This window comes from Mus caroli, chromosome 15 (genome assembly GCF_900094665.2).
Source record: "Mus caroli chromosome 15, CAROLI_EIJ_v1.1, whole genome shotgun sequence".
NCBI classification, from domain to species: Eukaryota; Metazoa; Chordata; class Mammalia; order Rodentia; family Muridae; genus Mus; species Mus caroli.
Window position 1 is genome coordinate 72322303 of NC_034584.1, and position 27780 is coordinate 72350082.

The window sequence follows — 27780 nt, forward strand, 5'->3', positions numbered from 1 at the left end:
CATTTCTGCCACATACCTAAGACTGCCCGGAGCATCAAAGCCACTGGGAGCTNTGGTTGATCCACAGGCATCTGCCCTGCCCCATGTGAGCACGGTGCTGTGTGTGGTACCTGTGTCCTGTGTGTGTTTAGACCTGTGACAGCTGGAATAAGCTTGGTCCTGGCAGCAAGCTCTGAGCTGCAGCAAACTTGCTTTCCTCAGAACAGAAGGAGCATCAGGCCTGCCCTTTGTCTTCAGTGGTAAGCTTTGTTCCTTCCTGCCCTTAAGACTTGAAGAGCTGGGTCCTAGATACTGAGGGGTAAGAGCTAGGGAAGGGCTGCAGCATCTGTGTCTGGTTCTGAAGAGTCATGAATGAGCATATCGGTGTATGTGACGTATTGTGATTTTATTCATGCTGTGACAAGTACCATGGTCAAAGCAACATAGGTGAGGAAAAGACCTATTTCAGGTCACAGCCCACCATGGAGGGGAAGTCAGAGCAGGAACTCAAGCAGAAGTGTGAGCCATGAACCGTGGCAGGACACTGTGTGCTGGCTGGCTCATAGGTTCATGCTTATGTAACTGTCTTATACAGTTCAAGATCCCACACCTAGGGAATGGTGCCGCCCACTTTAGGCGGGGCCCTCCCACATCAATAAGCACTCAAGACAACTTCTGTGGTTGCTCATGCCTTTTGGAGCCACAGGCAAGCTGATCTCTGTGAGTTTGAGGCCATCCAGGGCTGCACAGGGAGATGCTGTCTCAAGCCAAGAAACAGTCAAGACAACCCCATCTCATGTGGACAAGTCCTCACTTGAGACTGCTTTCTTAGGTAAGTTTAGGTTGATCAAGTTGCTAGTTAAGTTAACCAAATGTGAGGGAATATATGGAAACATACTTAAAACACTTCACTTGTATAAATTATGGTAGATTTATATATATATTGCTTTAAGACAGGTACTGTTTCCAAGGCTCTAATTTCCAAACCGTAGGATACACTGCATAAATATGCCAGGGACTTTCAGTTTAAAAGGTGACATGCAAACATTTGGATAGCTTAGTCATACCTTACCAATGTTGTTCTGTGGGAAGTCCTTCTTAATGGCCTTTGAGGCTGCTAACTACCTGTGTTCATTTTCACTTTGAGTTGAGATCTGAAATTGAGTGAGAATGGATCTCTTAGGACAAGGGTACGTTTACCTGGGGACAGTCTGTATTAAGAAAGCAATGGGTATTTAAAGGAAGTAGCAGGAGGTTGGTGACAAAGACCCTATTGAGTCCTAGTCTGACACTGATCCCAAAACGTAGTAGGTTGTCCAACAAGACATGTTGTCCCTGATGTATGATCTAACGATCAAGGATTTCTTGTCAATTTTACATGTCCGGGTGTCCCGTCTAGGTGGGGATGGTGGACATGACCATTTATGCATTGATTTCAATGGCTGTCTGGATGATGTGTCAATTTCCTCAAACAGTAAGATACATGGAGAAATAGTTATGCAATGTGTGAGGAGACACTAATTTCTCTGAATTTCAAGGCCACATAGGACGGTGAATCCAGTTATCAGACAGAGACCACCTGCCTTGTGTGGGTATCCCATGTTCCATGAGAGCCTCTCATAGGTATCACACAATCCATACTCTGTGTCGTTTGCTGCCATGACTATGACATAGCTCCTGCACGGGGAGAAAGGCTTGACTAAGTACCTAGTGAACACCATTGTGAACCAAGACACCTGCCGTGTGCCCCATGGATTGCATCTCTCACGACAAGTCAGCCAGNGAACTTCTTGACTTTCGTTTTCTGTTGAATAAAAGAAAATAAGAAGTAAAACAAACCCATTGGTGTCTGGACATCAGGGTCTGCAGTGTTGTGGATTAGAAGTGTAAGATTCGGGCACACTGATCTCTGACAAAAGAATCAGGCCAGAGGTTGGTGGGAGGTTTTGACCATTTGGGACCCCACTCTATTCATCCTGAACTGACTGCTGTCCCCCTGCCCAGGGGCCCCTCTCCTACTGTCTTGTCTCCTGCCTCTGTAGCTCTGTATTGGTAGATAAGAAATGTCTCATGCATAAATAAAGCTACCTTTTTAAAAAAAGCTGACATTTCATCCCTTATATTTTTAAGCTTATTTGCTTGTATTTTTACCATATTAAAAAAAATCACTCATGCCTAGGACAGGGTTTTGGTGCACCCATTGACTCTTTCCTTGAGGAAGTGTCTCACTTCCCTCCTCTTAACCCCAGCAGCCTCAAGTTATTCATTTGTTCATTCATTCATTCATTCATTCATTCACTATACACCCAGTCATGAAAACCATCTCTGGGCCATGGCTGGGCACTGGGGGAGGGGAATGGAGACAAAACATCACTTGCTCTGAAGAGCAAGATGGGAGAAGATGACAGGGACTCTAGGGCAGGACAGAGAAGGGAAATCCAAAGCTGACAGCCAGGGATCAAGACTGCTCCTACTGCCTACTGACTGTTGTCAACTTAGGTTTTCCATGGCAAAAGCATAACCCTCAAAACCCCTTCTGGTTTATAGGTCCTTCTAGAAAAATACCCCAAGGGTTCCCAAGGCTTGAAGAGGCCACCTGTAGCTGATTTGCATAAGGCCACATGCTAAGAATTGGTGCCCTCCAAGTCCACCCCAGCTCTGCCTGGCTCTGGGCACACACTTGCAGGGAGGTGGTTATTGCTCTCTTTGTCTGCTTCCTCCAGAGGAGCCAGGGAGGCGGGTGTGGAGGAGGTCATTCCTGGCTGAGACCTGAAGGGCACATGAGAGCTCACGGGGAGATGGTGGGGAGCGAGCTACTCTGGCAGAACTAAATGTCGTGAGTCTTATCAGAGGCTAGTGTCCACAATTCTGAGAAGTAAGCGAAGCTGCTTGNGAAAGGGCACTGGCAACTTCCTCAATCTGCTCTCTGTTTCCTCCAGATGGGGCACAAATAAATAGGAAGAGCCTGCAGCTCACTGGCACTTGGAGGCTCCCGAAGGAGGCTGCCTGTCGCCCAAGCACAGAGGTAAGTGTCTGGCTTCCTGACGCGGAGCTGAGGATGGGCGCAAAGCAGGGGCTGTGAGGGTCTCCAGGGTAGAACAGTACAGGATAAGACAGGGCTGGGGCAGCATATCCCTCAACCTTGAACTCTCTAGAAAGACTAGGTCTCAGACTCCAAGTCAGTTAGTAGAGGAGAGGCACACTGGAGCATTGGAGCAGGGAACAAAGTCAGGGCTCTGGAAGAGGTATGGTTAGGATGTGCTCTGGGGCTCTGGGGCTCTGGGAGGACACAGCTTTATCACTGGAGGTCTGGTGGCAGGAAGGACAGACACCCTGAAAGCTCTACATGGGGCTAAGCACTGTGTTCCTTCTAACTTTGCCACCCACATGTTACTTCAGTCCCTGTCCTGAGCTTCAGGTCACACATCTGTGGGACAGGGTGAGTGGGAGACATAGTCTGCTCTGTTTCAACTAGAAATGAAGGACAGAGAGAGGAGAAAGAGAGGGGGTAGAGAAAATTTACCTACAAGGATGAAGAAGTGTTGGAGACAGAGACAGAGATGTAGAACATCCCTTGGTACTGGGTATAATTTGACAATCTTACTTGGGAAGTGCCCAGAGACATACCAGATCATCCAGCTCTGTCTTTCTCTGTCTCTGTCTCTGTCTCTGTCTCTGTCTCTGTCTCTGTCTCTGTCTCTGTCTCTGTCTCTGTCTCTGTCTCTCTCTCTGTCTCTCTCTCTCTCTATTTGTGTGTCTGTTTCTGTCTCTCTGACTCTGTCTCTCTCTCTCTTTCTTTGTTTCTCTCTGTCACACACACACACACACACACACACACACACACACACACACACACACACACACACACACACACCATACTGTGCTCTGAAATCACCACAGATGATTTGGGTCCAGATATGTCACTTCTGTACCTAGTGTGCCAGCAGGTAGGTGTCTCATCACATAGCTAGGGACCAGTCCCTCCCAGACAGGGGCACAGACAGCCCCTCTGCGGACAGAGACCACTGTCATGTCTCACAGATCATAAACTAACCTGTCCATATATCCCACATGCTGTATTCCAGAGGTCATTCTTTAGCCATTGTTCGACAGAAATCTCTGTGATCATGTTAAGCAAAGAATTTGCCTGAGATTCAGGCCTCTACCTCTGCTCACGCCCAGTACACAGGGCCTTTGAACCTAATCTGGCAATGGAAGGAAAAGGCACCTTCACTCACTTCTTTGTAGTGCAGCATCTCCCCTCTCTCTACCTCTTTTTCAAAAGCTCTTCTTTTTTAAAAAGATTTATTTATTTTATTATATGTAAGTACACTGGAGCTGTTTTGAGACACTCCAGAAGCGTGAGTCAGATCTCATTACAAATGGTTGTTAGCCACCATATGGTTGTGAGTTTTGAACTCAAGACCTTCACGAAAGCAGTCAGTGTTCTTAACTGCTGAGCCATCTTGCCAGCCCTCTTAAAAAGCTTTAAAAGAAAACTCCTTCTCTGTCAGCATGGGTTGAAAAGCCACGTCAGACCGTATCCCCCCATTGGCTCTAAGAAACCTTTAGCTAGAACCTAATGTCCGTACTGGAACCACAAGGCTGTCAATGAGGTTGTCCTGTAAGTCTCCCCCTCACTTGCTCTGCTGTCTCTGCCCCTAGACCTCTCTCTTCCCCTAGTGAGAAGTCTTCTAGGATCTCCTGACTGTCTATACCAGAAATCATAGTAAGTCACTTGTTGCATGGGCCTGGGACTGTCCCTTCACCCAGACCTGCTGAGTACAGAGATACCTGTTCACCATCTCTCCTCACTACTTCTGGTCTGGCCACACTTCAGGAAGGAACCTGAGTGTCACAGGGTGCTTGTCTCCCTTGCCACCAGTCCTCTAGACGATGGTTCTCAACCTGTGGGTCGGGACCCCTTGGCAGTCTCCTGTCAGATGTCTAGCAGATCAGATATTTACATCATGATTCAGAACCACATCAAAATATTGAAGTAGCAATTAAATAATTTTAGGGTTATAGGTCACCACAACATAAGGAAGTGTTTTAAGGGGTCACAGCATTAGGAAGGTTGGGAGCCACTGGTCTAGACCCTCTTGACCAGGGTTCATAATGGCATTGCTCAGTTCCATTGTCTAAGGCCTCTCCTCAGCTGCTTTCTGTGTGACCTCTAATGACCTCTATATGACCTCTACATGTGTCCTGAACTTTTCTCTAGCAATTCCTCAAATGCTGAGCCTCTTTTGCAACACTGACTACAAAGCAAGCAGCCCGGAAAAACAGCTTCTTCGATTTAAACATTCCTACATTATGTCACAACATTCAAAGCAGGTGACCTGAGACCCCTTACACTTGGGGATCCTTCGTCTTCCATAGCTGCCCCTTCTGTCAACATGGGACCCCATTCCAAATTATAAAAGGATCCATACACTCTCAGGGCACCATTCATTTTTCTGTAAGAAGTTTCCCACTGTGCCTCTATCCACAGCAACTGCTCTTACTTAAATTCTCAAAGCAAATTTGATCTGGTCAATTCTTTCTCTATCAGGCCTTGAGCTATTCTCACCATAAGAGAGCATTACAGGGGTGAGTACCTAAGTGTAGTCAGGTACATGCTGCTGGAGTGTATGCATGGATGTGTGTCTTACATATGCATGTGTGTGCGTGTGCTTGTGTGTGTGTGTGTGTGTGCGCGCGCACGCATGCGTATGTGCCTGTGGCTCTTTCTGCACCTAGGATTGGCTTGTAGACTCACCATACAAGCTTCTAGGCCTGGTTGTAGGGTTTTCCCTCCTCAGAGGCCCTGCCAGAACATACTAGCATATTCAGATTCTAGCTTAATTAATTCCTATCTGGTTTCCTTGTAGTTTCAGAGTGAATAAACTTTTGTGCTCACTCCTGGTACCTCTCCCCTGAAACCCCACTCAACAGTTTTGCTTTTATTGTGTGAAGTTATTCATAACCCAGGACTGTAGGAAAGGTCATGAGTTCATGAGTATTTAATGTCAAAGAATGACACAAAAGACACAGACACCTGACTTTTTAGTGGTTAGAAAAACCAGAATCATGGATGTGGCAAACGCATTTCTGTGACTAGGAATATATTCAGAAATCGTGGCTTTTAACTTACCCAGTCCAATCTGGCCAAGACACAGAGCAGCATCCTCTGCTGAATTTGAAAGGTCCTGGATCGAGGAAATTCTACCTCATCTGAGCTTATTTCTGAGATCATTCAGAATAGGAGGAGCCCAGAACCCTGGGCTTTTCACTCACTGCTTGGAGTTGAGGAAGGTTTATAAGCAACTACTGTTTACACTGCGCTGTGTGTACACGCCACAGAGCAAAAACTAAGAACCCAGAGTAGCCCTGCGGCCACTAAAGTCACCCAGTCAGTTCTGAAGAGTGACTGTTAGAAAATGTCCCCAGAAGAATATAGTTATTTTTCTACACTTGTGAATATATGCAAGTGGGTGTTGGTCTGTAGCTCCCAGACAGGGTGCCAAGTTCACTTCATTTCATGGACAATGCTTGCCTCTTAGCCAGCACCTCACTCACTGCAGCAGTCCTTCCATGTGTGAGACACATTGCTGCTCTTCGCCGAGTGGACCCATGGCTCTGGCAGAGCCCCTGGCTCATCACTGATGTCTCCCCTCCTTTCCTTTGTTCTCCTCCAGCTGAGGAAAGCGTTCCTCTTGGTGTCACGTCTCCCTTCCAGGGCTTCTGAGACCCAGGAGATGACGCCCTGCAGACTGGCTGCCTTTCTCCAGGTCCCAGAGCATCTGTCAGTCTCACTGACTCCACAAACCCCTCCCCACTTTGGCCATGCATAACACTCCCGCCATGCCTTTCTCATGGCTATCTGCTCTGTTCCTGTCCTGGTTTGGTCATATGCTCTCCCTGAGCCCTTTTCACTTCCCCTGCACACCAGAGCAGCTTCCATCTCTGGTCACCAATACTGCAGCATCGCTGACTCCACTCAGATCCCAGAGATGTCTTTAAAATATCAGTTGGAATTGTCCAGTGGTCCCACTGCAAAAGCACAGGAAGGTGACAGCCGCCTAAAGTCCTAGTGAGCAGGATGAGGCTTCCCTCCTGCTACTTCATCATCTTTACCCACATGATTTCTAGCCAAGCCAGTATTCCATGCATTCAGACTTGGTTACATGTGATGGAATATATATAAAATTAAAGACGTAGTTTAATGGTCTTAATGGCTTAGTTTTGGGTTTCAGATCTTTAATTCACCTTGGATCTGGATGTAAAGAAATAAGTTCACTTAAAAGCGTGGTCCCCTCATTGATTAGAAGCCACCAGTCACAAGTGTGCAGTCCCTCTGTGCCTCAGTGGCTGGAGACAGCAGTCTAGCTTTCTGAGCTCTGATGCACTTGGTTAGATTCACTATTGCTTTGATCTTTGCTCTGACTATGGGTGTTTAGTAGCAGATGCCCACGCCTCTTCTGCTCTGTGTTTTGGACTCAGAGTCAGCTGAGTCAGGGCATTCACATCCTTCTCTATCCTTTGTTACCATCTCCTGTAAGCCTCAGGAGTCTTCTCAGCACACTGATCCCTGGAGACAGAGTTGGGACTCTCTCCTGTGCTAGCATTGGCCGGGGGTTGGGGCAGCCCAAGTCCTCTATGGCTCTGACACTGGCATGGGGACCAGGGGGACAAACTCAGGTCATCAGAACGGTTTGCACACTGAACATTTCCATGGCCCTGGAAAGTAAGTTGGCCCTGTAGCCTCTTGGTGTGGATGCACTGTGGGTGGACGTTTGAGCTTCTCTCCTTCCCTGGTGAAGTGCTCCAAACATGGCCACCATACACACTTCTTTAAGAAATTTGGATCTGACTGGTTTGTGAAATGGTTCTGTCTGCCCTCCTCTTAAGCATATTTCTTCATACACTCAGGGATCAGGGTGTACAAACACTTTTGGTTTCCTGCACTTCTCCCTCTCTGCCACCTCCACCCTGCCCCTTTTTCCCTAGGTCCTCATCTCTCTATACTTACCCTTCATCTTCAAAGGCTATCAAGCCTAACTTGTTTTGTTTTCAGACTGGTGCTCACTGTGTTGCCCAGGCTAGCCCCACATTCCTAGTCTGGAATAATCCTTTCTCACTAGCAGCTGGAATTGTGTGCCCCCCAAGGCCCTGCCTCAATCTTTAAGGTCAATGCTCCCTCCTACTTATATTCTACACCAGCACTTGGGTTTAATTAGCATTTTTGAGCCCTCGTAAAGCCAGGCCGGTCTCAGCCCATTTTCAGTTCTCCTCTTTCCTCCCCCCAACCCCACCCCCGTCCTCCTCCACCACCTCAGAGCCACCTCCCACCTTAGTCATCTGAGGTTTTGCCTGGCTCTTGCCCCTGCTGTGTGCTGCCTCACTGTTGCTTCCTGCAGTGCAAATCTCCCCTACATATCTGCAAGGCATGTTGCTTTCTCTGTTCCCATACAGCACCCTGTCTTGCTTTAAATCTGTCTTTCCTGAAAAACATGATAGAATAACTTCTTTTCAGGAAACATCTGGACACTTCTTCTCTGCCTTCATGCAACCAAAGCAGACATTAGGCTGGGGTGGTTACCTCAGAGGGACATGAGGCTTTGCATGTGGCTTCTGTCCTTTCCTTGTGATCCAAAATGGCGACTGGAGTGCCAACCGTCCTTTCTGAGATATAGGAAAGAAAAGAAAAAAAAGTGAAAACAAATGGACTTTTCCCATGCCTTTTAAGTAGTCTGTGGGAAAGATACGTACAGGGCTTTCCCTCATGGCTCCTTGGACGGCGTTTAATCATGTGACCATTTAATCATGTGACCCTGCCTAGTGGCAGGAGAGAGTAAGGGGTATTATTACTTTTATTCTTGTGAAAAATAATCCCCAAAAGGCAAGGGACAGTGAGGGAAGCGGCCACTGCTGGCCATGCATATCCCTCATCCTCAGCTTGGTCCCCTTTCCAGTGCTTCCACGGTGTTCTGGAGAGTGTCCCCTGCCTTGTCCTTGTCCCCATTTTTGCACATCCCCCTCAGTTGGGTTCTTCTCTATGGTGTCTATTCTGTGGTGTCACTCATCATTGCACTGATCTTTCTAAAATCCCGAGTCTCCTATCTTAAGACTTCTTATTTTTTGTTTTTGTTTTTACAACAGCAGTCTGTGTTTAAATAGCTTTAGGCTCTGCAGTAACTAAGGGATACAAGCTCATAGATTCAACTTTTCTCTCCTTCGGCTCTGTCTGGTCAATATAAGTATGACAGAGCAGTCTGAGTTGGGGCAGACATAGCACACCAATGATCAGGAAACACAACCTCTCAGGGAAGCATGGTGAGAGAGGGCGGGTCCTCAGTCAACCCACCTGGGCTCTGTCCCAGCCTGCCTCACACAGCTGTGGCACTGTGGCCCATCACTCCACATCCCTATACCATTTCCTGTCTGCAAGGATTCTAACAGCTGCCTTGACCAAGATGCATTGATTTCCCCAAAGCACTTCGCACACTTCCTGGTTGATGGTTGATGGTTGATGGTTGATGGTTGATGGTTGATGGTTGATGGTTGATGGTTGATGGTTGATGGTGGGCATTAAACCTCAGGTGCCTGCTCTCATGGAGTCTCTGTGTGTATTTAAATACTGTGCTGTAGGTTTTTGATGACACAGCCCTGTTGTCTTTTACAGTAGATGATAACTTATTCTCCATGATTTCAGTTGTTAGGGACTGAATACTCCTGCACCCCAAAACCCTTATGTGGAAACTACTTTCCCAGGGGGAGGGTACAGGAGACTGGTGTCCTTCTATTAGACATCCCAGGACGATCCCTTGATGCCTCCACTATGGCAGTAGCAGCCAGAAAAACCTGTGAGGAAGAGGTCTCATCTGACCTCAAACCTGCATGTGCCTTGACCTTGGCCTTGCCACTTTCCAGAAACTCAAGAAATAAATGTCTGTGGTTTTATGAACTATTCGTGGTCTTTTGTGACAGTCTCCTCCCAATGAAGACATTGGTCATTGGTACATCTGGTTTTCCCCCCCTTACTTGGTGACTCTGTTGGCTTTATGAAAAGCAGGCAGTTGGCTGCAAACCCTTTCATCCCTCGTTGTCACGAATCTTTTGCTTACCTTTAAGGTTGACAGCTCAAGGGCACCAGCAGCAAAGGTTTGATGTGACTTGGCATGGGACTTTTTAATTAACCTCACATATAGGGAGGCTTCTGAGACAGAGGTTTGGGATTTGTGTGTCTTGTTATTCAATCATCTTAGCATTTTCCAATGGAATATTCCATCATTTTATGCTCTTTTCTGGTTCCTCCTTCATTCATATTGAGCATTATGGAGGTAAAATAACACTCATTGCAGTCAAGGGGTCCAAAGAGTAGAGATGTATATGGCTGATAGGTAAGAGATAGATAAAGATAAAAACATAGATGATAGATAGATAGATAGATAGATAGATAGATAGATAGATAGATAGATAGATGATTAATAGATAGATACATAAATACATAGATAGATAAAAGATAGATGATAGGTAGATAAATTATAGACATAATGATAGATGATTGAAAGATAGATGATAGATGGATAATAGATAAATAGATGAATAGATAGACAGACAGACAGACAGATAGTTGATACATGAATAAATAGGCACATGATGCAGGTACATGGATGGATACAAGAATGGATAAACAGATGTGCGCATACAGAGATGAATAATACATAGGTAAATGGATGAAATGATAGATGGATGATAGAAGAACAGATGGGTGTAGGCTGTGTGCATCTTGACTCAAGTTTCAAATGCCTATAGGGTAAGGGGTCACAGCAATGGCTCTGCAACTCTGGTACTTCCCAAAAGAACTCAGTGAAAACAAGGAAATCCCCAGACTTCAGAGAAAGGGGAACTGGGAAGCAGAGGGGCCTGTGGGAGACCTGATGGTAAACTAAGCAGAGGTAGGGAGAGCACCAGGCTCTGCCTGTGCTCCAGAACAAGGTTGGGTGGGTGTGTGCAGAGACAGAAACAAGAGAGGAATCAATCACCCCTAGGCTTGCACCGCCCCCATGGCCACATCCATCAAAGGTGTGGGTCTCAGCTCCTCTGTGTGGCCTGGTGCAAGCTTAACAGCAGCCTCACTCTCACCTCTCCACACTGCAGTGTGGTCTGAGGAAGGATCTGCTGCCTCAGAGGCCATCAATTCATCTCTTCTATGTTCCTGCTTTAGCACAATGAGGCTTAAGAGAAGGGAACAGTTCCAGGGTTGCACGCATCAGGGCCTCTTCTCTGGGTTCAGGTCACTTGGCATCCGCAGTGTACTGGACAGCTCTCAGCCTTACACATTTTCTTACAGCCAAAAAGGATGCAGTCTAGGAGGGAAGAATCACAAGCCCTGTAAGATGAGTGGAGCCAAACCCCCAGCCAAGCACCAATACAGAACCCCAGGACAATGAGGACACCCCCCTGCCCATAGCTTCCTGTGCAGTCACCAAAAGTGCCAAAATGGACCAGCAAATGGCACTCACATGGGGGCTGTGCTACATGGCACTGGTGGCTCTCTGCTGGGGACACGGGGTGACAGAGGTAGAAGGTAAGTCTGAAGACCCTGCCCTTTATCTCCCTTTTCAGTGTTGAGTCTGGTAGGATCTGAACCCACCAGAAGCGCAACAGCCCCCAGAAACCCTGCAGCTCCACCCACTGTATCCAGCTCTGGTTTTTCCTGTCTCTCCTGCATTCTTTCTCTCCTTGAGGTGCCCCTGGCCCTTCTCTTCCCTGTTCTTCATATCCCTGCTCCTCCTTGCCTGGCTCTGGAGCATCCAGCTCAATGGTGTCCCTCTCCAGCCATATTATTCAATGTATCTCCTAAAACTTCAACCTCCAAGGAGCCAACATCTTCTCTGCCTCTCCCTCAGAGCCCCTATTCCTCTAAGGACTTCCTGTTCCCTTAACCATTGCTCTTGGGGGCCTTGACCTACAAACCTTTTCCCGAAGTATCTCTAGCCCTCTCCTCTACCCAGAGGCCCTATGGGATATTCTGTCACAGTGCCTCATGGATTTCCTCCATGTAGGAGCCACTTTCTCTTTACCACGTCCAGCTTTAGAGAGAGGCCAAGGCTTAGCAGATAAGGACCCAGAAAGGGATATACCAGCTACTTCTCAGGCACTGCTGTGTCTGTCCTACCAAGTGACACCTCAGAGAACAGGGTCAGGCCTGAGCAATGCACTACATGAGGGCAGGTGCAGCACAGAACATATATCATGGCTGAGAACCCACTGGGATCTCATGTTCCTGACAGAAAAGGAGCGTCCTCAACAGGATCCACCACACAGCCTCACCAGGCTCAGGGCCTCTACCTGGTCACCTGGGCTTCAGCAGGAAGTGGGAGACCAGGGCTTTCTGTGCATGTCTTTAATGTGAGCCCCCAGGAAACAGAGGCAAGAGGATCTCTGTGAGTTTGTCGCTATATGGTTTTCAAAGAAAGTGTCAGACAGCCTGGGTTACATAGAAAGACCCTGTCTCAAAACAAACAAACAAATGAAAATATACTTCTGTGGGACAGGAGGGAAAGGGATGGGGACACCTGGACACCTGGAGGGGAGAGACTGGCTCTCCTGATCCTCTGCTTCTCCTTGCCAGAAACAGTCCCTCTGAAGACTCTGCAGTGCTACAATGACTACACCAACCACATCATCTGCAGCTGGGCAGACACGGAGGATGCCCAGGGGCTAATCAACATGACCCTCTATCACCATCTAGAGAAGTGAGTGCCACTGAGCCCATTGGTACTGCTGGCCACCACCACCTCTCTCCCCACCACTGTGTTGTCAGTGATTGTGGCCATCATCTCCGGTCACCCCGCATGTGTGCTACCCGGCCATCCCAATACCTGCAGCTTCTGCAGCTATAGGCCTCTCCAGCCATGAGCATCCTGTCTCTCTCCTCCACTCCTCATCAACCTGGCCAGAGGAGCTGCTGATCTCATAGTCCTCCTGTCTCTCCTGTATTCCTTGCCTGAACACACATCCCCAGGATTTGACTATCTCCAAGGAAACCAAACTGCCCTTGCCACTGAGAAATACCCATAGCCAAATGGCCAGGCCTGATCCATGTTCTCCCAACCCACCAGGATGACCTCCTGTAGCTTACCTTTACTACTGTCATGGTCCCCTGATGTCTCTGACAAATCTTTCTGTTCTATTTGCTTCCTTTTCCTCTCCTGTCTACTGTAGAGTGTGAGATCTGTAAATGAAGCCCTGGCTTCCTTTCTACATGCAGTCTTTGGGGGTGGGGGGCTCATGGGCAGAGACTCTCTGGGGAGGATGGCCAACTCTAGCACAGACATCCCTGCCTATGACAAAGCATCTCTCTATGCTTTTACTTGAGGAATCCATTTCTCTGACTCCAAATGCCACAAACTGATTTCCACTCTTGATCCAGCGATTGTCCTGCTTCTGCTGTCTCCACATCTCACTTTATTAGCTGGGAAGTGATGACAGCTTGACTAAATGACTATGAATGAGGGTTTTAAATGTCTTCTACATCCTTTTCTGCTCCTTAGTTAACACTCCTAAGTTTATCTCCCAATGAAATGCAAGTCTGACCAACTTGGAAACCACCACCAGCATCCAATCTCCTTAGTATGACCAGGATGGAACTATCTTGTTAGTTCATCATCCTAACCAATCAATCCCTGCACCAAAACATGTCACTCACTTTATCACTCTCAATCCCTGCCTGCTTGCTACTAACAAACACATGAAACCTACTTTCCTTGCCACCAGACCCATGACTGTTTTGCTTACAGCAGGAAAGCCAGTACTGAGGGACAAGTCATTAGGGCCACAGATAGGACAGACTGACAAGCATACAAACTAAAGAAGATGCCAGCAAGGGAGTTGCCCAAGAGCACCATGCTCTGATGTCACAAGTGTAGGAATCCAGTGGGGACTTGAGGAGAGGGTCCTTTTGGTCTCAGGGCTTTGAGGCAGTTACCAAGTGATCCTAAGGTTCAGAGTGACCTGGGACACAGTGCTACGGTTATATGAAGGTCACTGGCTGTTCTAGGTGCTACACAACTACAGAGAAATTACTAATCTGCAAGCCTTATGACCTTGTCTCTTCAGTTTCTTTTCTCAGGAATAGTAGTAACCTTGATACAGGTAACGTGATACAGGTGAAGATACAGAAGAGGGGAGGAGAGCAGACAAACTTCCCCTAGAGAATGACCTTGACCTGGTTATCTGACATATATAGTAGAAACTAATGAATGCTCCCTAACAGGAAACAGCCAGTGTCCTGTGAGCTCAGTGAGGAACTCATGTGGTCAGAGTGCCCGTCATCCCACCGCTGTGTGCCCAGAAGATGTGTCATCCCCTATACACGATTTTCCATCACAAACGAAGACTACTACTCCTTCCAGCCAGATCGTGATCTGGGCATCCAGCTCATGGTCCCACTTGCCCAGCATGGTGAGGATCAGGGGTCCTGCCTAGGCAGTGGGTGCAAGAACGGGCAGGATACTGGGATGGGCTAGAGTGAGGGTCTCCCAGAATTAGGGACCATGTCTTGGGGTTGGAAGAGATATGATGTGGGGCCTCTGCTCGAGGATAATCCTGTTCCAGCTGCTTCTGCCACCTATCAAGCCACAAAGCTTCCTCCACAGGAAGAGCTGTGCCTGTGCCTCCTATAGGACTTTCCAGGTGACAGAACTCTGCTCTCTGTTGCTTTGGCCCATGGCTGCAACACCTTGCCCTATTGCAGAGGCTCTGAGATCCACAGAGGTTCTCCGATTAGACTGTGGAGCAGAGATGACCACGATAGGTCACATTGTCAGGCTCTTTCCATGCTTCTGACCCAGAGCCAGGGTCTGCGCCACCCTCTCTGGACCACAGAGTGTGCAGGCAGCAGGCCCACAAGGCCCGTTGTCACGGCATGACCTTAAGTGGGGCCAAAAATCATCTGTGTGGTTCTCTTGGGGACTGTAGCCGACATGTCACCCACACTGCAGAATAATGGGGAAACCTTGGCTTGTATTGTTCTTCTAAGCCCCAGCTTAGATGTCAGACTCTCAGGGGGACACTGTGAGTCCTCTTTGCCCACCAACAATGCTAGGTAGAATGCTCTCATCACATCATTGCTGCTGGTGTCTGAAAGAGTCCCTGCCCCTGGGGCTCAGAGGTGCAGACTGAAGGGTTAGGTGCCAGCTGCCACATCCAGGGATGGAAAGCAAAGGGCTCTGGCAATCAGGAAGGGCTTCCCATAAGGAAGGAAGGAGCTCTGCAGCCAAGTCCTTGCTCTGGGAGGATCACAGAGCCAGAAGCAATTCTTAGCCAGGAAACCACATGTGCAAAGGGGGCTTGCAAGGGGGAGATCTGAGGGAGTGGGGCATGATGGGTACACCAGGCATGTGCACTGTGTTCTAGGAAGCATCAAGTTCCAAAGGCTGGACAATGGCAGGGAAATCATGGGTACAGACAGCTGCATCTCTAGCCTTGAACTAGGGAAAGGGGGACAGGGAAAAGAAACCCTTAGCCTGGTTTGACAAGACAGACATGGGGCTTACAATGAGCTGCAGTGGGACAAGAAGAGGGAAAAGGGCTTCTGTCTGGGGACAGGAGTCCAAGAAAGTCATCAGGGCAGTCCTACACTTATGCAAGGCAAGGACAGTCAGTGGTAGACACTTGAACTGTGAGGAGGCTGTGTAGCAAGAGAGGAGGCTCCCTGGCTCACAGCACCGTCTGCTGGTCAGAAAGCATCAGTGCACAGCAGGGCAGGAGGAGGCCCCACTGAAGAGGATGTAGGGCAGAATTACTGTCAAATCTGCAGTTTGCAGGTTTCAGGCCTGAAGCTGAAGGGGGTCAGCCAAACTGGCACCCAGACCACCAGGCTACCCGCAGCTCCCTCGGTGTGCAACCCGATTAACCCTCTGCTTCCCTCCCTGTAGTGCAGCCACCCCCTCCCAAGAACGTCAGCATCAGCTCCTCTGAGGATCGTTTCCTGCTGGAGTGGAGTGTGTCCCTTGGGGATGCCCAGGTCTCCTGGCTTTCATCAAAGGACATAGAGTTTGAAGTGGCTTATAAGCGGCTTCAGGACTCCTGGGAGGTAGGATGCTGAGATGTCTGTGCCCTCCCTTGGGTGACAGCATGTCAGGTTCCTCCTTCAGCTCCCATATCTCCACAGGATGCCTCCAGCCTCCACACTACCAACTTTCAGGTGAATTTCGAGCCAAAGCTATTCCTACCCAACAGCATCTATGCTGCCCGTGTGCGCACTTGGCTGTCCCCGGGTTCAAGCTTGTCTGGGAGACCCAGCAGATGGAGCCCAGAGGTTCAATGGGACTCCCAGCCAGGTAATGGAGCTGGGAGGATGTGCCCCTTTTAGGAGACTAGAAGTGGGGACAGTCTAGGTCCGAGTGAGGCTCCAGGATCTGCCCTACCTCGCCTCATCATTGGAGCCTCCCACCAGCCCTATGTCCCCAGTAGTCTCTCTGGGCCACTCTGTGTCACACACTCTTGGCTCTATGGCAGCATACATGTTGTTAATGACCTCAATAGCAGCAGCATAGGCCCATGTGTTTACAAGTGCTGGGCTGTGTGTAGGGTCACCTGTGTCCCTGAGTTCATTTAAACACTCAATATTTAGAGCTGGGCCACCTCTCACAAGATGGAGCAGATGTACTGGATTCTTCCCTAGCTGGGGACACACAGCAGACAGGCTCAGAGCAGAGTTGGGCTGATGTTCACAGCCAGGTTCTGCTGATTTCAAGGATCTCCTCTGTGTGATTAACCTCAGGTCTCAATTAGTGAGGGAGGGTGGACTGACTGAATGAGGGTATATTCCCACAGGGGACAAGGCCCAGCCACAGAACCTTCAATGCTTCTTTGATGGGATCCAGTCCCTCCACTGCTCCTGGGAGGTGTGGACCCAGACGACTGGCTCTGTTACCTTTGGGCTCTTCTATCGCCCCAGCCCTGCAGCTCCGTGAGTGTCCCCTGTCCATCTTGCCTTGCTTCTTCTTACCCCCAGGACCATACCTCTTTGAGGTCTTAGCTGGATCTGACATTCCCCCAACCCTGCTCTCAGCTCAACTGTATTTCCCCCAGGGAGGAGAAATGCTCTCCGGTGGTGAAGGAGCTGCAGGCCAACGTCTACACCCGCTACCGCTGCAGTCTACCTGTGCCTGAGCCCAGGGCACACAGCCAGTACACAGTCTCTGTTAAGCACCTGGAACAAGGGAAGTTAATCCTGAGCTATGACCACAGTGAGTGTGCCCTACCTCTGTCTGAGTTCCCAGTACTATAGGGGTCCATTAGGTTATGCCAATAAACACAAGAGCTTCTTTGGCATCTTTGCTTTTGCCACTTTCAGACAATTGCAGATTTTTCACTCAAAGTGATAAAAAATAACTATTTTTGGATTAAGCATATGTCCCAATGGGTGAAAGCAATTGATGAACAGGCTTGAGGACGTGTGTTCAAATTCCAGCACCCACATAAAAATTTGAGCATGATCATATCCTCCTGTCAAGAGACAGGGGGATAGTTGGGGCTTTCTGGCTGCTCACCAGATCTGGGTTCAGTGCAAGATCCAGTCTTAAGAACACAGAAAGAAGACAAAAGCCATCCTTCTCTGGCTTCTGCATGCCTATATATAGATCCTGTCTTAGGGTTTTACTGCTGCGAACAGACATCATGACCAAGGCAAATCTTATAAAAAAACAACATTTAATTGGGGATGGCTTACAGGTTCAGAGGTTCAGTCTATTATCATCAAGGTGGGAGCATGGCAGCATCCAGGCTGGCATGGTTCAGGCAAAGCCTAGAGTTCCACAGATTCATCTAAAGGCTGCTAGCAGAACACTGAGTTCCAGGCAGCTAGGATGAGGTTCTGAAAGCCCACACCTAGAGTGACACAACTACTCCAGCAAGGCCACACCTAATAGTGCCACTCCCTAGTGTAAGCATATACACACCATCACAGTCTCCCATACCCCCATGGAGGCATGTGCAACAGAGTGAGAGATAGAGACAGAGAGATGGAAAGAGAGATTGAAAGAAAATTTATTCTAATATGTTTCTACTGTCTTCAAGGACAGGGAAGCTACAGGCAAGCCCTCCTGCAGACCATACTGTCTGCCCTCAAGAGTCTCTGCTCTCCTTCCCCACAGCTTCCACCCAGTTTCATGCCTGCCTCTTGCCTGGACCATCGTCCTTCTCTACCTCTTTTGCCTCTGAGATTTCCAACTCCTCCTACAGCTAATGTTCCCATTTCTCCCATTTGGCTCTCTGTTTTACTTTCCTGCCTGGAAGGAGTAGATGCCCACAGATTGTGTCCCTACAGACCTATGTGCCACCTTCCTGTCACAGGGCAAGGACCCTGACACAAGGGAGACTTCCCAGCCAACCAGTAATGCTTGTCCTCTTTGGTAGGCAATCTTTTTGTCACCTGAGCTCATATCTATCATTTTCTTCCTGGGGGCCTTGCTCCAGGAAAAGGAGGTCCTTGATTCAAGGGACCCCTCCATGTTTTAGAGCCATCTGAATTATTTTTGTGAAAGCCCTCTGATGTCACAAGCTATGACTCTTTTGTTTTGATGGAGAGATAAAAGGTGACTGAGTGCCTTACTTTAAAGTGCCCACCTCTCTGAGAAGGCACAACAGGCAACATGAGGAAGCCTGAATGTGTGCCCAAGTCTCATTTTGTTGTCTACTCTTTCACTGGACAGGGCTGTCACCCAAAGTCCCCAGTTTTCTGTTTGTCCACAGTGCGATGGTGAGATGGTGATTCGGGTGTGTGACACAGCCATGTAGGGGACACTTTCAGAACAGCAAGGACTTGCCAGCCCGTACTGATGTCAGGCAACTCCCAGGGTCACTGAAGCAGCAGAGGGCCCCAGCTAACACAGAAAAATAGAGACAGGGCTCTCCACTGCCCAGTTTTATCTTCTCCAGACTCAGTTTTCCCTGTGTAAAATGGGGAAATGAAAGGACCTCATGGGGGAAGGGGAGAACAGAGTGCAGGAGTTCCCACAAACTGAGTATGTTGCCCAGGGGTGGAATAGTCAATGGACCAAGGTAGAAAGACATGGGTTCTTTCTGTTTTTATTTTTTTGTATTTAAACACTAGCAGGGAAGCACCAACAAGCTTTGGGCCACCCTGACTTACCTCAGGTGCTCCCCTCCCTCGTGGCCCAACATGGGGTAACACTGTGATGCAGTAATGATGGGCATTTGCCTTGGTTACTTTTTTATTGCTATGACATCATTACCGAGGTAACTTATAGAAGAATGTTTACTTTGGGATTACGATTCCAGTGGGTGAGAGTTCATGGTGCAGAGCAGTCAAAGCAGGGAACAGGGGCAGGAAGCTGGAGAAAGGGCTGAGAGTTCATGTCTTTCGTTACTTGCTTGCTTGATTGACTGCTTGGTTGTTGGTTGGTTGGTTGGTTGGTTGGTTGGTTAGTTGGTTGGTTGGTTGGCTAGTTGATTTCTCAAGACAGAGTTTCTCTCTGTAGGTCTGGATGTCCTGGAATTCACCTTGCAGACCAGGCTGACCTCACACCCGTGTACATCGTCCTGACTGTCTCCTAAGTGCTAGAACTAAAGTCATGGTCCATCATGCTCACATCTTGAACCACAACCCAAAAACAAAGTACAAATAAAAGCCCCAGCGCCATGACCCACTGACACATCTCCTCCAATAAGACCACACCTCCTCAACCTTCCCAAACAGTCCCAACTGGGGACCAGACCAAGGACTCAAACACATAAGCCTATGGGACCATTCTCATTCAAACAACCATAGAGTTCAAAACAGTCAGAATGGCTGGGGTTAGGGATATGGGACCAGCGTGAAGAATTCATTAGACAAGCTTGGATAATGGGGAACATCCTGCTGGGGGAAGGGCATGATGACATTCCCTGAAATGATCCTCCCTCCAGTCCAGATGGAGCCTCCAACCCTCAACCTGACCAAGAACAGAGACAGCTACAGCCTGCATTGGGAAACTCAGAAGATGGCTTACTCATTCATTGAGCACACATTCCAGGTCCAGTACAAGAAGAAATCGGACAGCTGGGAGGTAAGTTCCAGGACCCATGGGATGTTACAGACAGGGAGTAGAGGAAAGAAAGGACATTCTAGGGAGCCCTACTTGCAAAGGGGGTGACCCCTGTACCTTGGCACCCACATGGTCAACAGGAGACAGTCCAATTTCTTGATGAGCGATTCAGGCTCGGAGAGGTGACATGACACGGTCACATGACCAGTGCTGCCCTTGAGCCAGACTGGCAGAGGAATGGAATGAAGGGTTCAAAGATCACCAAGGCCTGGGTGTATTTCCTCCATGGAAGCATATCTGACCAGTGGGACAGCTGCTGTGGGTTAAGCTGAGGGCAAGTCCTGGCCAGCATGCACCACACATGCAAAGGCCTGCCAGCTAGATTCAGACCCTGGGGCTCCACAGAGACTAAAGCAGGACCACTCAGCTAGGATTCTAACTTCAGACAGGAAGTGGGAAACTGAGGCAAGCAGAGAGTCAGGAGAAAGGTGGTCCTAACCCCAACTCCTAAGCTAGGACCCAGCAAACTAGCATGGTATTCCTGGACCAGACAAAAAGGCCAAGGCACAGCAACAAATTGGGAGGTGGAGATAGCCTGGTCTTGGGCCTGGATGCAGCTGTCAGGGCTGGAAGGGCTGATATCTGGGGCCACCACAGTGGCTGGTTATAGTAGGCTCTGGAATGGCATCCTGGGCTGGACTAAAGAAACAATGGATCTGGGGGTAATTGCCAGGAAGGCAGCTGAGCCCCTGTACCTGGCTGATAGCTCAGCTTCAGCACATCTGCCTCTGCAGGACAGCAAGACAGAGAACCTAGATCGAGCCCATAGCATGGACCTGCCCCAGCTGGTGCCAGACACCACATACTGTGCCAGGGTGAGGGTCAAGCCCATCTCTAACTACGATGGGATCTGGAGCGAGTGGAGCAATGAGTACACTTGGACGACTGACTGGGGTATGTCCCTCAGCCACCACCACACTCCTGGGACAGCCCCACTGCATAGGGCAAGGGAGGCAGAGAGCCACTCTACCCTGTGTCCATCACTGCAGAATGCACTTGGTATATTACACACACTGTAAGTGGGGACTTAGGGAGAGAGAGGAGCTAGAGCCCAGGCCTCTATTTATATAGGGCTCTTAATTTTCTTAGCCTTTGTGGCAGCCATGATGAGCCAAGGTGGGTTTCTTGTTACAATGGCTGCCAGCTAGTCTATGTACACAGAGAAGTTGAAAGGTTGGTGGGACCCATTCGTCCTGCTGATTTCCCTTCCCTTGAAACCTGCATTCAATGCTGGTGCGTCCCATAGTGACTGCCTGACACACAGTGTGCAAGGTGGATGTGGGGTGGGGGATTGTAATGAAGCATTCCACATAGTCAGCCCTGTCAGAAGGGGGGATCTCAGAGTGAGAGTCATTCTGGAAGAAAGAGGGCTAGAGCCATGAACTCCGGAGATGGGGAGGGAACTTACACAGCTCCAATCAAGAAGGCTAGGGGACCTTCTGCTGGAAACCTTCCCATCTCCTTGACCCTCCCTGGATCAGAAAGCCATAGCCCATGCTCTTTATTTCAAGAAGTCCCCCCAGTTGCCAAGCTCAGTCATCCCCCGCGCAGGGTACTTGCTGCTGCTTAGGGCAGAACTTCCCATATTGAAGACAGGGTATGGACCCAGGGTTTCTTCCCAGGTACCTGGCCTTTCTCACAGAAGGTATGGGAGACACTAGCCTCCTCCATTAGCTTGCAGCTTGTGCCTCCCATCTAATGCTGCTTCTCCTTGTTGACCAAGTGATGCCCACGCTGTGGATAGTCCTCATCCTCGTCTTTCTCATCCTCATCTTGCTCCTGGTCCTTCGCTTTGGCTGTGTCTATGGGTACAGGTAAGTGCACTCTGTGCGCAGAGGAAAGTGGAAACTGGGCTCCGGGGTCACAGAGATGACACAGTTGGGCACACTCTCATTCCCAGCCTACCATTCACTCCCCTGGTTTCAGTTTTCCTTCTATACATGGGCACAGAAGTAGCTGGCACAGAGGTCTATGGAACCTCGCATACACATGTCCCCACCCTCCTGCTGTCTTCCAGGACGTACAGGAAGTGGAAGGAGAAGATCCCCAACCCCAGCAAGAGCCTCCTGTTCCAGGTAGGAAGGCAGGCCCTGCTGCTGGCTCCCGGTTCCATTCTTGTCCTCATGGGAAAGTGTGGGAAAGTTGGAAGGCTAGGCCAGCAGGAGGTGAGTAGCTGGTATTGCCTGGGTGCTCGAAGGAGGAGTCTCACAAATTGGCCTGCGTTCTCTCTGGAGCCACAGACAGAACTCAGAGCCTTCTCCTGCCCAAAATGGCTCAGAAGAGTCGGCTCCTGGAGGTAGAGACAGGGCTGAGTGTCTCCAGGACAGGACTTGAGCACTGCACAGCAAGATGCCTTAGAGCTGGTAGGAGAGCTGACTACAGCCAGGGTGTCTCCAGGGGGTCAGCTCCTGAGACAGGAATGGAAATGAAAGGACATGGCTGTCCATGTCTCACAGAACAATGGTTATGGGGAGACACCAGTGCCATGAGAAAAGCTATAGGGAACAGCATGGCTGCTTACCTCAGGAGCTTTAGGGCTAAGGAAACACAACCCCTAGGAAGCCTCTTAATTTCTTGGAGTCAGAGGCCTGAGATGGGCCCTACCATGGGGCATTCTTCCCATGTCTGGAGCTTATGGAAGACACCATATGCACATGATTCCTTCACTGTTCCTTCCTTCTTGAGGTACCACTTTCACAGACACAAATGACCTTTCCTTTCTAGGGTGGAGGTAAAGGTCTCTGGGCTCCTGGCAGCATGGCAGCCTTCGCCACTAAGAACCCCCCTCCCCAGGGGCCACAGAGCAGGCTTCTTGCTGAGCAACAGGGGTGAGTGGTTGGGCTCTGACCCTTGGGGATCCTGTGGGAGGGAACCTGTCCATGGTGCATATCACGGTAGCCTGTTAGTCTCTGAATAGACAAGAGGAGAGGCTGCCCACTGTAGCAAGCAGCACTCCAGGTAGGCATGAGGAAGACTTTTTCTGACTCCCAGGTTGGCATGAAACAGACAAGGGACCAGAGGCAGCATCCCGGAGCAGGAAGCCTCTCCTTGCCAGGTGCCCTATGTAAACCCTGCACTACAATGGCCTCATGGGTGACTGAGAGTGCACACTGTGGGACTTCAGTCTGCTAAGCCCACGTGTCAGGGAGTCAGCAGCCCCATATGGGCAGGTGTGAACCCAGCCCTGAAGGTTCACACTTGCTACAAGGAGCAGAAGAGAGCAAACATTAGGATGGTGGTGTGAACTGAGCCCTGAGCACGTGATACTTTGGGACACTGGACATACACCATGTCAGTCACAGGACCTCATGCCTCAGTGCTTACTGTGAGGCCCAGAGGGGATTCAGGCCTTCCTAGAGCTCACCTGCTCTTTCTATACACTAAGTGCCTAGGTTCAACATCTCTGCCTCTATTGTCCCGACAGGGTGTCATATGCACATTTGGAAGACAACGACCTGTCACCTCTCACTATAGAGGACCCTAACATAAATCGAGATCCACCACCTGGTCCTGATACAACCCCAGCTGCCTCATCTGAATCCACAGAGCAACTTCCCAATGTTCAACTAGAGGGACCAACTCCTTCTAGCAGACCTAGGAAGCAATTACCCAGCTTTGACTTCAATGGGCCCTACCTGGGGCCTCCCCAATCCCACTCCCTGCCTGATCTCCNAGNCCAGCTGGGTTCCCCCCAGGTGGGTGGGAGCCTGAAGCCAGCACTGCCAGGCTCCTTGGAGTACATGTGTCTGCCCCCTGGAGGTCAAGTGCAACTGGTCCCATTGTCCCAGGTNATGGGGCAGGGACAGGCTGTGGATGTGCAGTGTGGGTCCAGCCTGGAGACCTCAGGGAGCCCTTCTGTGGAGCCAAAGGAGAACCCTCCAGTTGAGCTGAGTGTGGAGGAACAGGAGGCAAGGGACAACCCAGTGACTCTGCCCATAAGCTCTGGGGGCCCTGAGGACAGTATGNTGGCCTCTGATTATGTCACTCCTGGNGATCCGGTGCTCACTCTGCCCACAGGGCCCCTGTCTACCTCTCTGGGCCCCTCTCTAGGGTTGCCCTCAGCCCAAAGTCCCAGTCTCTGTCTTAAGCTGCCCGGGGTCCCCTCTGGAAGCCCTGCTCTAGGGCCACCAGGGTTTGAGGACTATGTGGAGCTGCCTCCAAGTGTGAGCCAGGCTGCCAAGTCCCCTCCAGGCCATCCTGCTCCTTCTGTGGCAAGCAGCCCCACAGAGATCCCAGGAGAGCCCAGGGAGGAAGTGGGCCCAGCATCCCCACATCCCGAAGGCCTCCTTGTTCTTCAGCAGGTTGGGGACTACTGCTTCCTCCCTGGTCTGGGACCTGGCTCCCTCTCACCACACAGCAAGCCACCCTCTCCAGGTCTGTGTTCTAAGACTGAGGACCTAGACCAGGACTTGTCTGTGAAAAAGTTTCCCTATCAGCCCATGCCCCAGGCGCCAGCCATTCAGTTTTTCAAGTCCCTAAAGCATCAGGACTACCTGTCTCTGCCCCCTTGGGACAATAGCCAGTCTGGGAAGGTGTGCTGAGTCTGTCCCCTCCAAAATCACCAGCAGCCCGGCACCTCAGCCTGTGGTCCTCAGCCTGAGCATCATCACAGAAGCCTCACTGAGTTCACACTCCTTCTTGCTCCCAGCCCTGACCCAGCAATACCCCGCCTGTGCTTTTCTCTTCCCCCTCTGTCCCTCTTCCCCTCCCTCTACCCCCCCAATCTCTCTCTCTCTCTCTCTCTCCAGTTTTCTGCCTTCTATGGGAACTTCCTTCCTGTCCCTCTGACCTGTTGGAGTGGGGATGAGGCCTGTGAGGGTGAGCTCTGCATGGTCTGTTTAGGGTTGAAGAACTGCTAAGGTCGGCTTGTCCACCACAGTCATTGATGATAACACAGCACATTTCTGCCTCTGTGTGAAAGGTGGGAGGCTCAGGTGAGCCCCTTGGGAGGTCAGACTGTAAAATTGGGCAGGCTCTTGTCACTCCAAGAATAGACATGATCCTCTATGGTTGTCTGAAGCTCCTGGGGAGACCTGGGGAACCTTGTAGAGGGTATTTGGTACCCTCCTTATATACAGAAATCACTAATGTGGACAAAGCTGGACACAGCTATGGCCAGGCTGGAGGGATGAGAAGCAATGGAGAGAGCTGGGCGTCTAGAACTCATGGTGTCAACTGCAGACGAGCTTAGTTGTGGATCCCGGACAGCACACCCCGAGACTAAGTCTAGACAGCTGAGCTGTTCGTTCGTTCTCCCTCCAGAGCAAATCCCGGATACCTGTGCTCCCACTGGCCTCAGATGAGGGTCTGCTGTTTGACTGTGGCCCTTGGCCATCACCACCCTCTTGACAATCCAGGCACAATGCCATTACCTCATTCTGTTCTCACTGGAGTTGTTGGTTCATGGTCACGTTTGCACGTGGCCTTTGTGTGTGTCTCGAGCATAGGCTTTTTGGGTGGCAGCCAGGAAGTAGAGTTGGAGAGCTCATGAACAGTTTTGTGCTTCAGAGTGTCTTTTTTGGATGAAACTGAATAGCTCTTTCCACGTGGCCTCTTGTGGGCCACATGTGTCTCCCCAGTGTCCTAATTTTGTGCAGGAGGCACACCAGCTCTGTCAGCCATTGCGTGTCTGCATTGCTGTGAGATGGGTTGCCGAGCCACACCTGTCTTTGGGGCCCTGTTTGCAGTGGCCTTTGCTGTAAGTGTACATGTGCCCTTGTTTATGTTCTTTCGGTTCCTTCTGTGTCTAAAGCCTTGAGTGGGAGACTTGAACTTTTCTAGAACACATGCTCACTCTACAGAGTTCAGTCTTTATGTGTTCTATGACCTGGAGTCAGTGGACATTGTATCATTTCTTCACCTATTTGTGCTCTGTCGGGCACTCCATGATCCACCAAGTCATGAACTGGATCTGGTCTGTCCTATCCCCTGGCCTCACTCACATGATGGCAGACATAGAATGCGGCAGCTCAAATGTCCCTTGGTCTCTGTTCATTGCAGCAAAGAAAACCACTAACATCTTGAGTGTGTTGCAGTGGCAATGTTCAACATCAGCCTTTCAATACTTTCCAAAGTGACCACTCTAGAGAAACAAACAGGAGTGGCCTCCATGTTAAGATATGAATGCCAAAATGCCTTGCATAAGAGGAAATATTGTAATAAAAATGTTTACATACAATAAAACAGCAAAACAAGGCAGTTTGTGTGTGTTTGTGTGTGTATGCGTGTGTGTGTGTGTGTTTATGTGTGTGTTGGAAGGTTGGGGGTGGGGACAGTTCCAACCCATGAGTGCCTTGTCAAGTAACTGGGTTCCATAAGACAGGGCACTTGATACCCAAGACCCCTGCACCCTCTTAGAGGCGAATAGGATGGGACATGGGGTGGGGGTGGGGACTTGTGGAGGAGGAACCAGAGGGAGAACAGCAATCAGAATGTAAAGTGCATAAATAAATTAACTAATGGAAAAATAGAAATATAAATACTATTGAAGGCTTAAAAAGGAAATAATAATCACTTAGCTTCCTACAGAAAAGGCAAAGGTCTACATTGGAAGAAAGACTAATGGTTCTAGCACAACACCACTCTTCATGCAGAAGGATGGAATTCAATTCAGACCTTCCACTTCATACACAATAAATTCTAATTATATCAATTCTGAGGGCTGATGAACGCCACCCTCGCTGTATCTGATTTGGGATCATGATGACTTGGGGAGACACAAATATTACACCATCCTTCAAGGTTAAGAACACCTAGCATGGTGTGTGTGTGTCATTGTGGAATGCACCATTGGGGAAGAGCTGGTGAGAGCATTATGAAATTTGGGTATCTGAAGCAGAAGAGGCTCAGACAGTCTTGAAGAATTTAATTCTTACCAAAATCATTTGCACACCACTGGCATTGCTTACGGAATCTTCAGACTTGGGAACAGGATAACAGATGTGCAAGGAAAAGTGAAACTGACTTTGATTTGGCCAAGCTATGGAACACTGGGGCAAAGGGGAAGGGCTTCTGTAGCAATACAAGACATTCTGAGTCCAGAACTCCTTGGGCAGTTTCAGTGTGGACCTGCTGGTCAGTGCTAGCATTGATAAACACTGTTTTCTGGCTGAAAGCCTTGGTGTCCTGGTTCTAAAAGTATCTCACCTAATTTGGGGTTGGGGGGAGGTTCATAGTTGAGATTCACCTTCTCTGTTGCAAGAATGTCAAACTCCCAGACTCTAGGAGTGGTGACCACCTCACATGGTCCCAGAAGACCCACTGATCCCTGGGAGAGTTGCCCTCCCAGTGTGGCAGGACAATGACTTCAGGAGCACAAAGGAATCTAGTAAGGCCTAGGAATCAGCCAAGGGAGTGCTAGTGCTCAGACTCATAAAAAGCCTAGGCTCATTTGGGCAAGCATGTTTTTAAGAGGAAGGACTGGTCCATCCCCTCCCAGAGTTCCCCAATTAGATTTAGAGGAAATAACATCACAATTCTAACACTCAACTTGAGAGTTCTAAATCAAGCAAGGGCTGAAGTCAGAATGGAGTTCCTTTAGAGGGTTGCTGGGATTCTCACAGAGCTCATGCTGGGTCACATGAGAGGTATCTGATGTTGGGTCATGTGGTCCCACCAATGCCAAAGGCTCTGAAATGTCTCTGTGAGGAGAACCCTGGAGATGGGCAGGATCATTTCTCATGCCTTCCCTTTCCTC

The 27780-nt window shown here is 49.4% G+C and overlaps 1 protein-coding gene across 1 annotated transcript; it reads left to right on the forward strand.

The window, feature by feature from the left end:
* The first annotated feature begins 2701 nt into the window (after window positions 1–2701).
* Window positions 2702–26275, forward strand: LOC110310481 (cytokine receptor common subunit beta). Its single transcript, XM_021183474.2, has 15 exons — window positions 2702–2815; window positions 2919–3004; window positions 11318–11554; window positions 12602–12725; window positions 14246–14433; window positions 15909–16066; window positions 16145–16313; window positions 16810–16945; window positions 17068–17225; window positions 19906–20045; window positions 20819–20978; window positions 21808–21898; window positions 22102–22159; window positions 22809–22912; window positions 23509–26275. The coding sequence occupies exons 3-15, from the start codon at window positions 11467–11469 to the stop codon at window positions 24623–24625; spliced, it is 2691 nt and encodes an 896-aa protein (XP_021039133.1). The 5' UTR covers window positions 2702–2815; window positions 2919–3004; window positions 11318–11466; the 3' UTR covers window positions 24626–26275.
* The last annotated feature ends 1505 nt before the right edge of the window (window positions 26276–27780 follow it).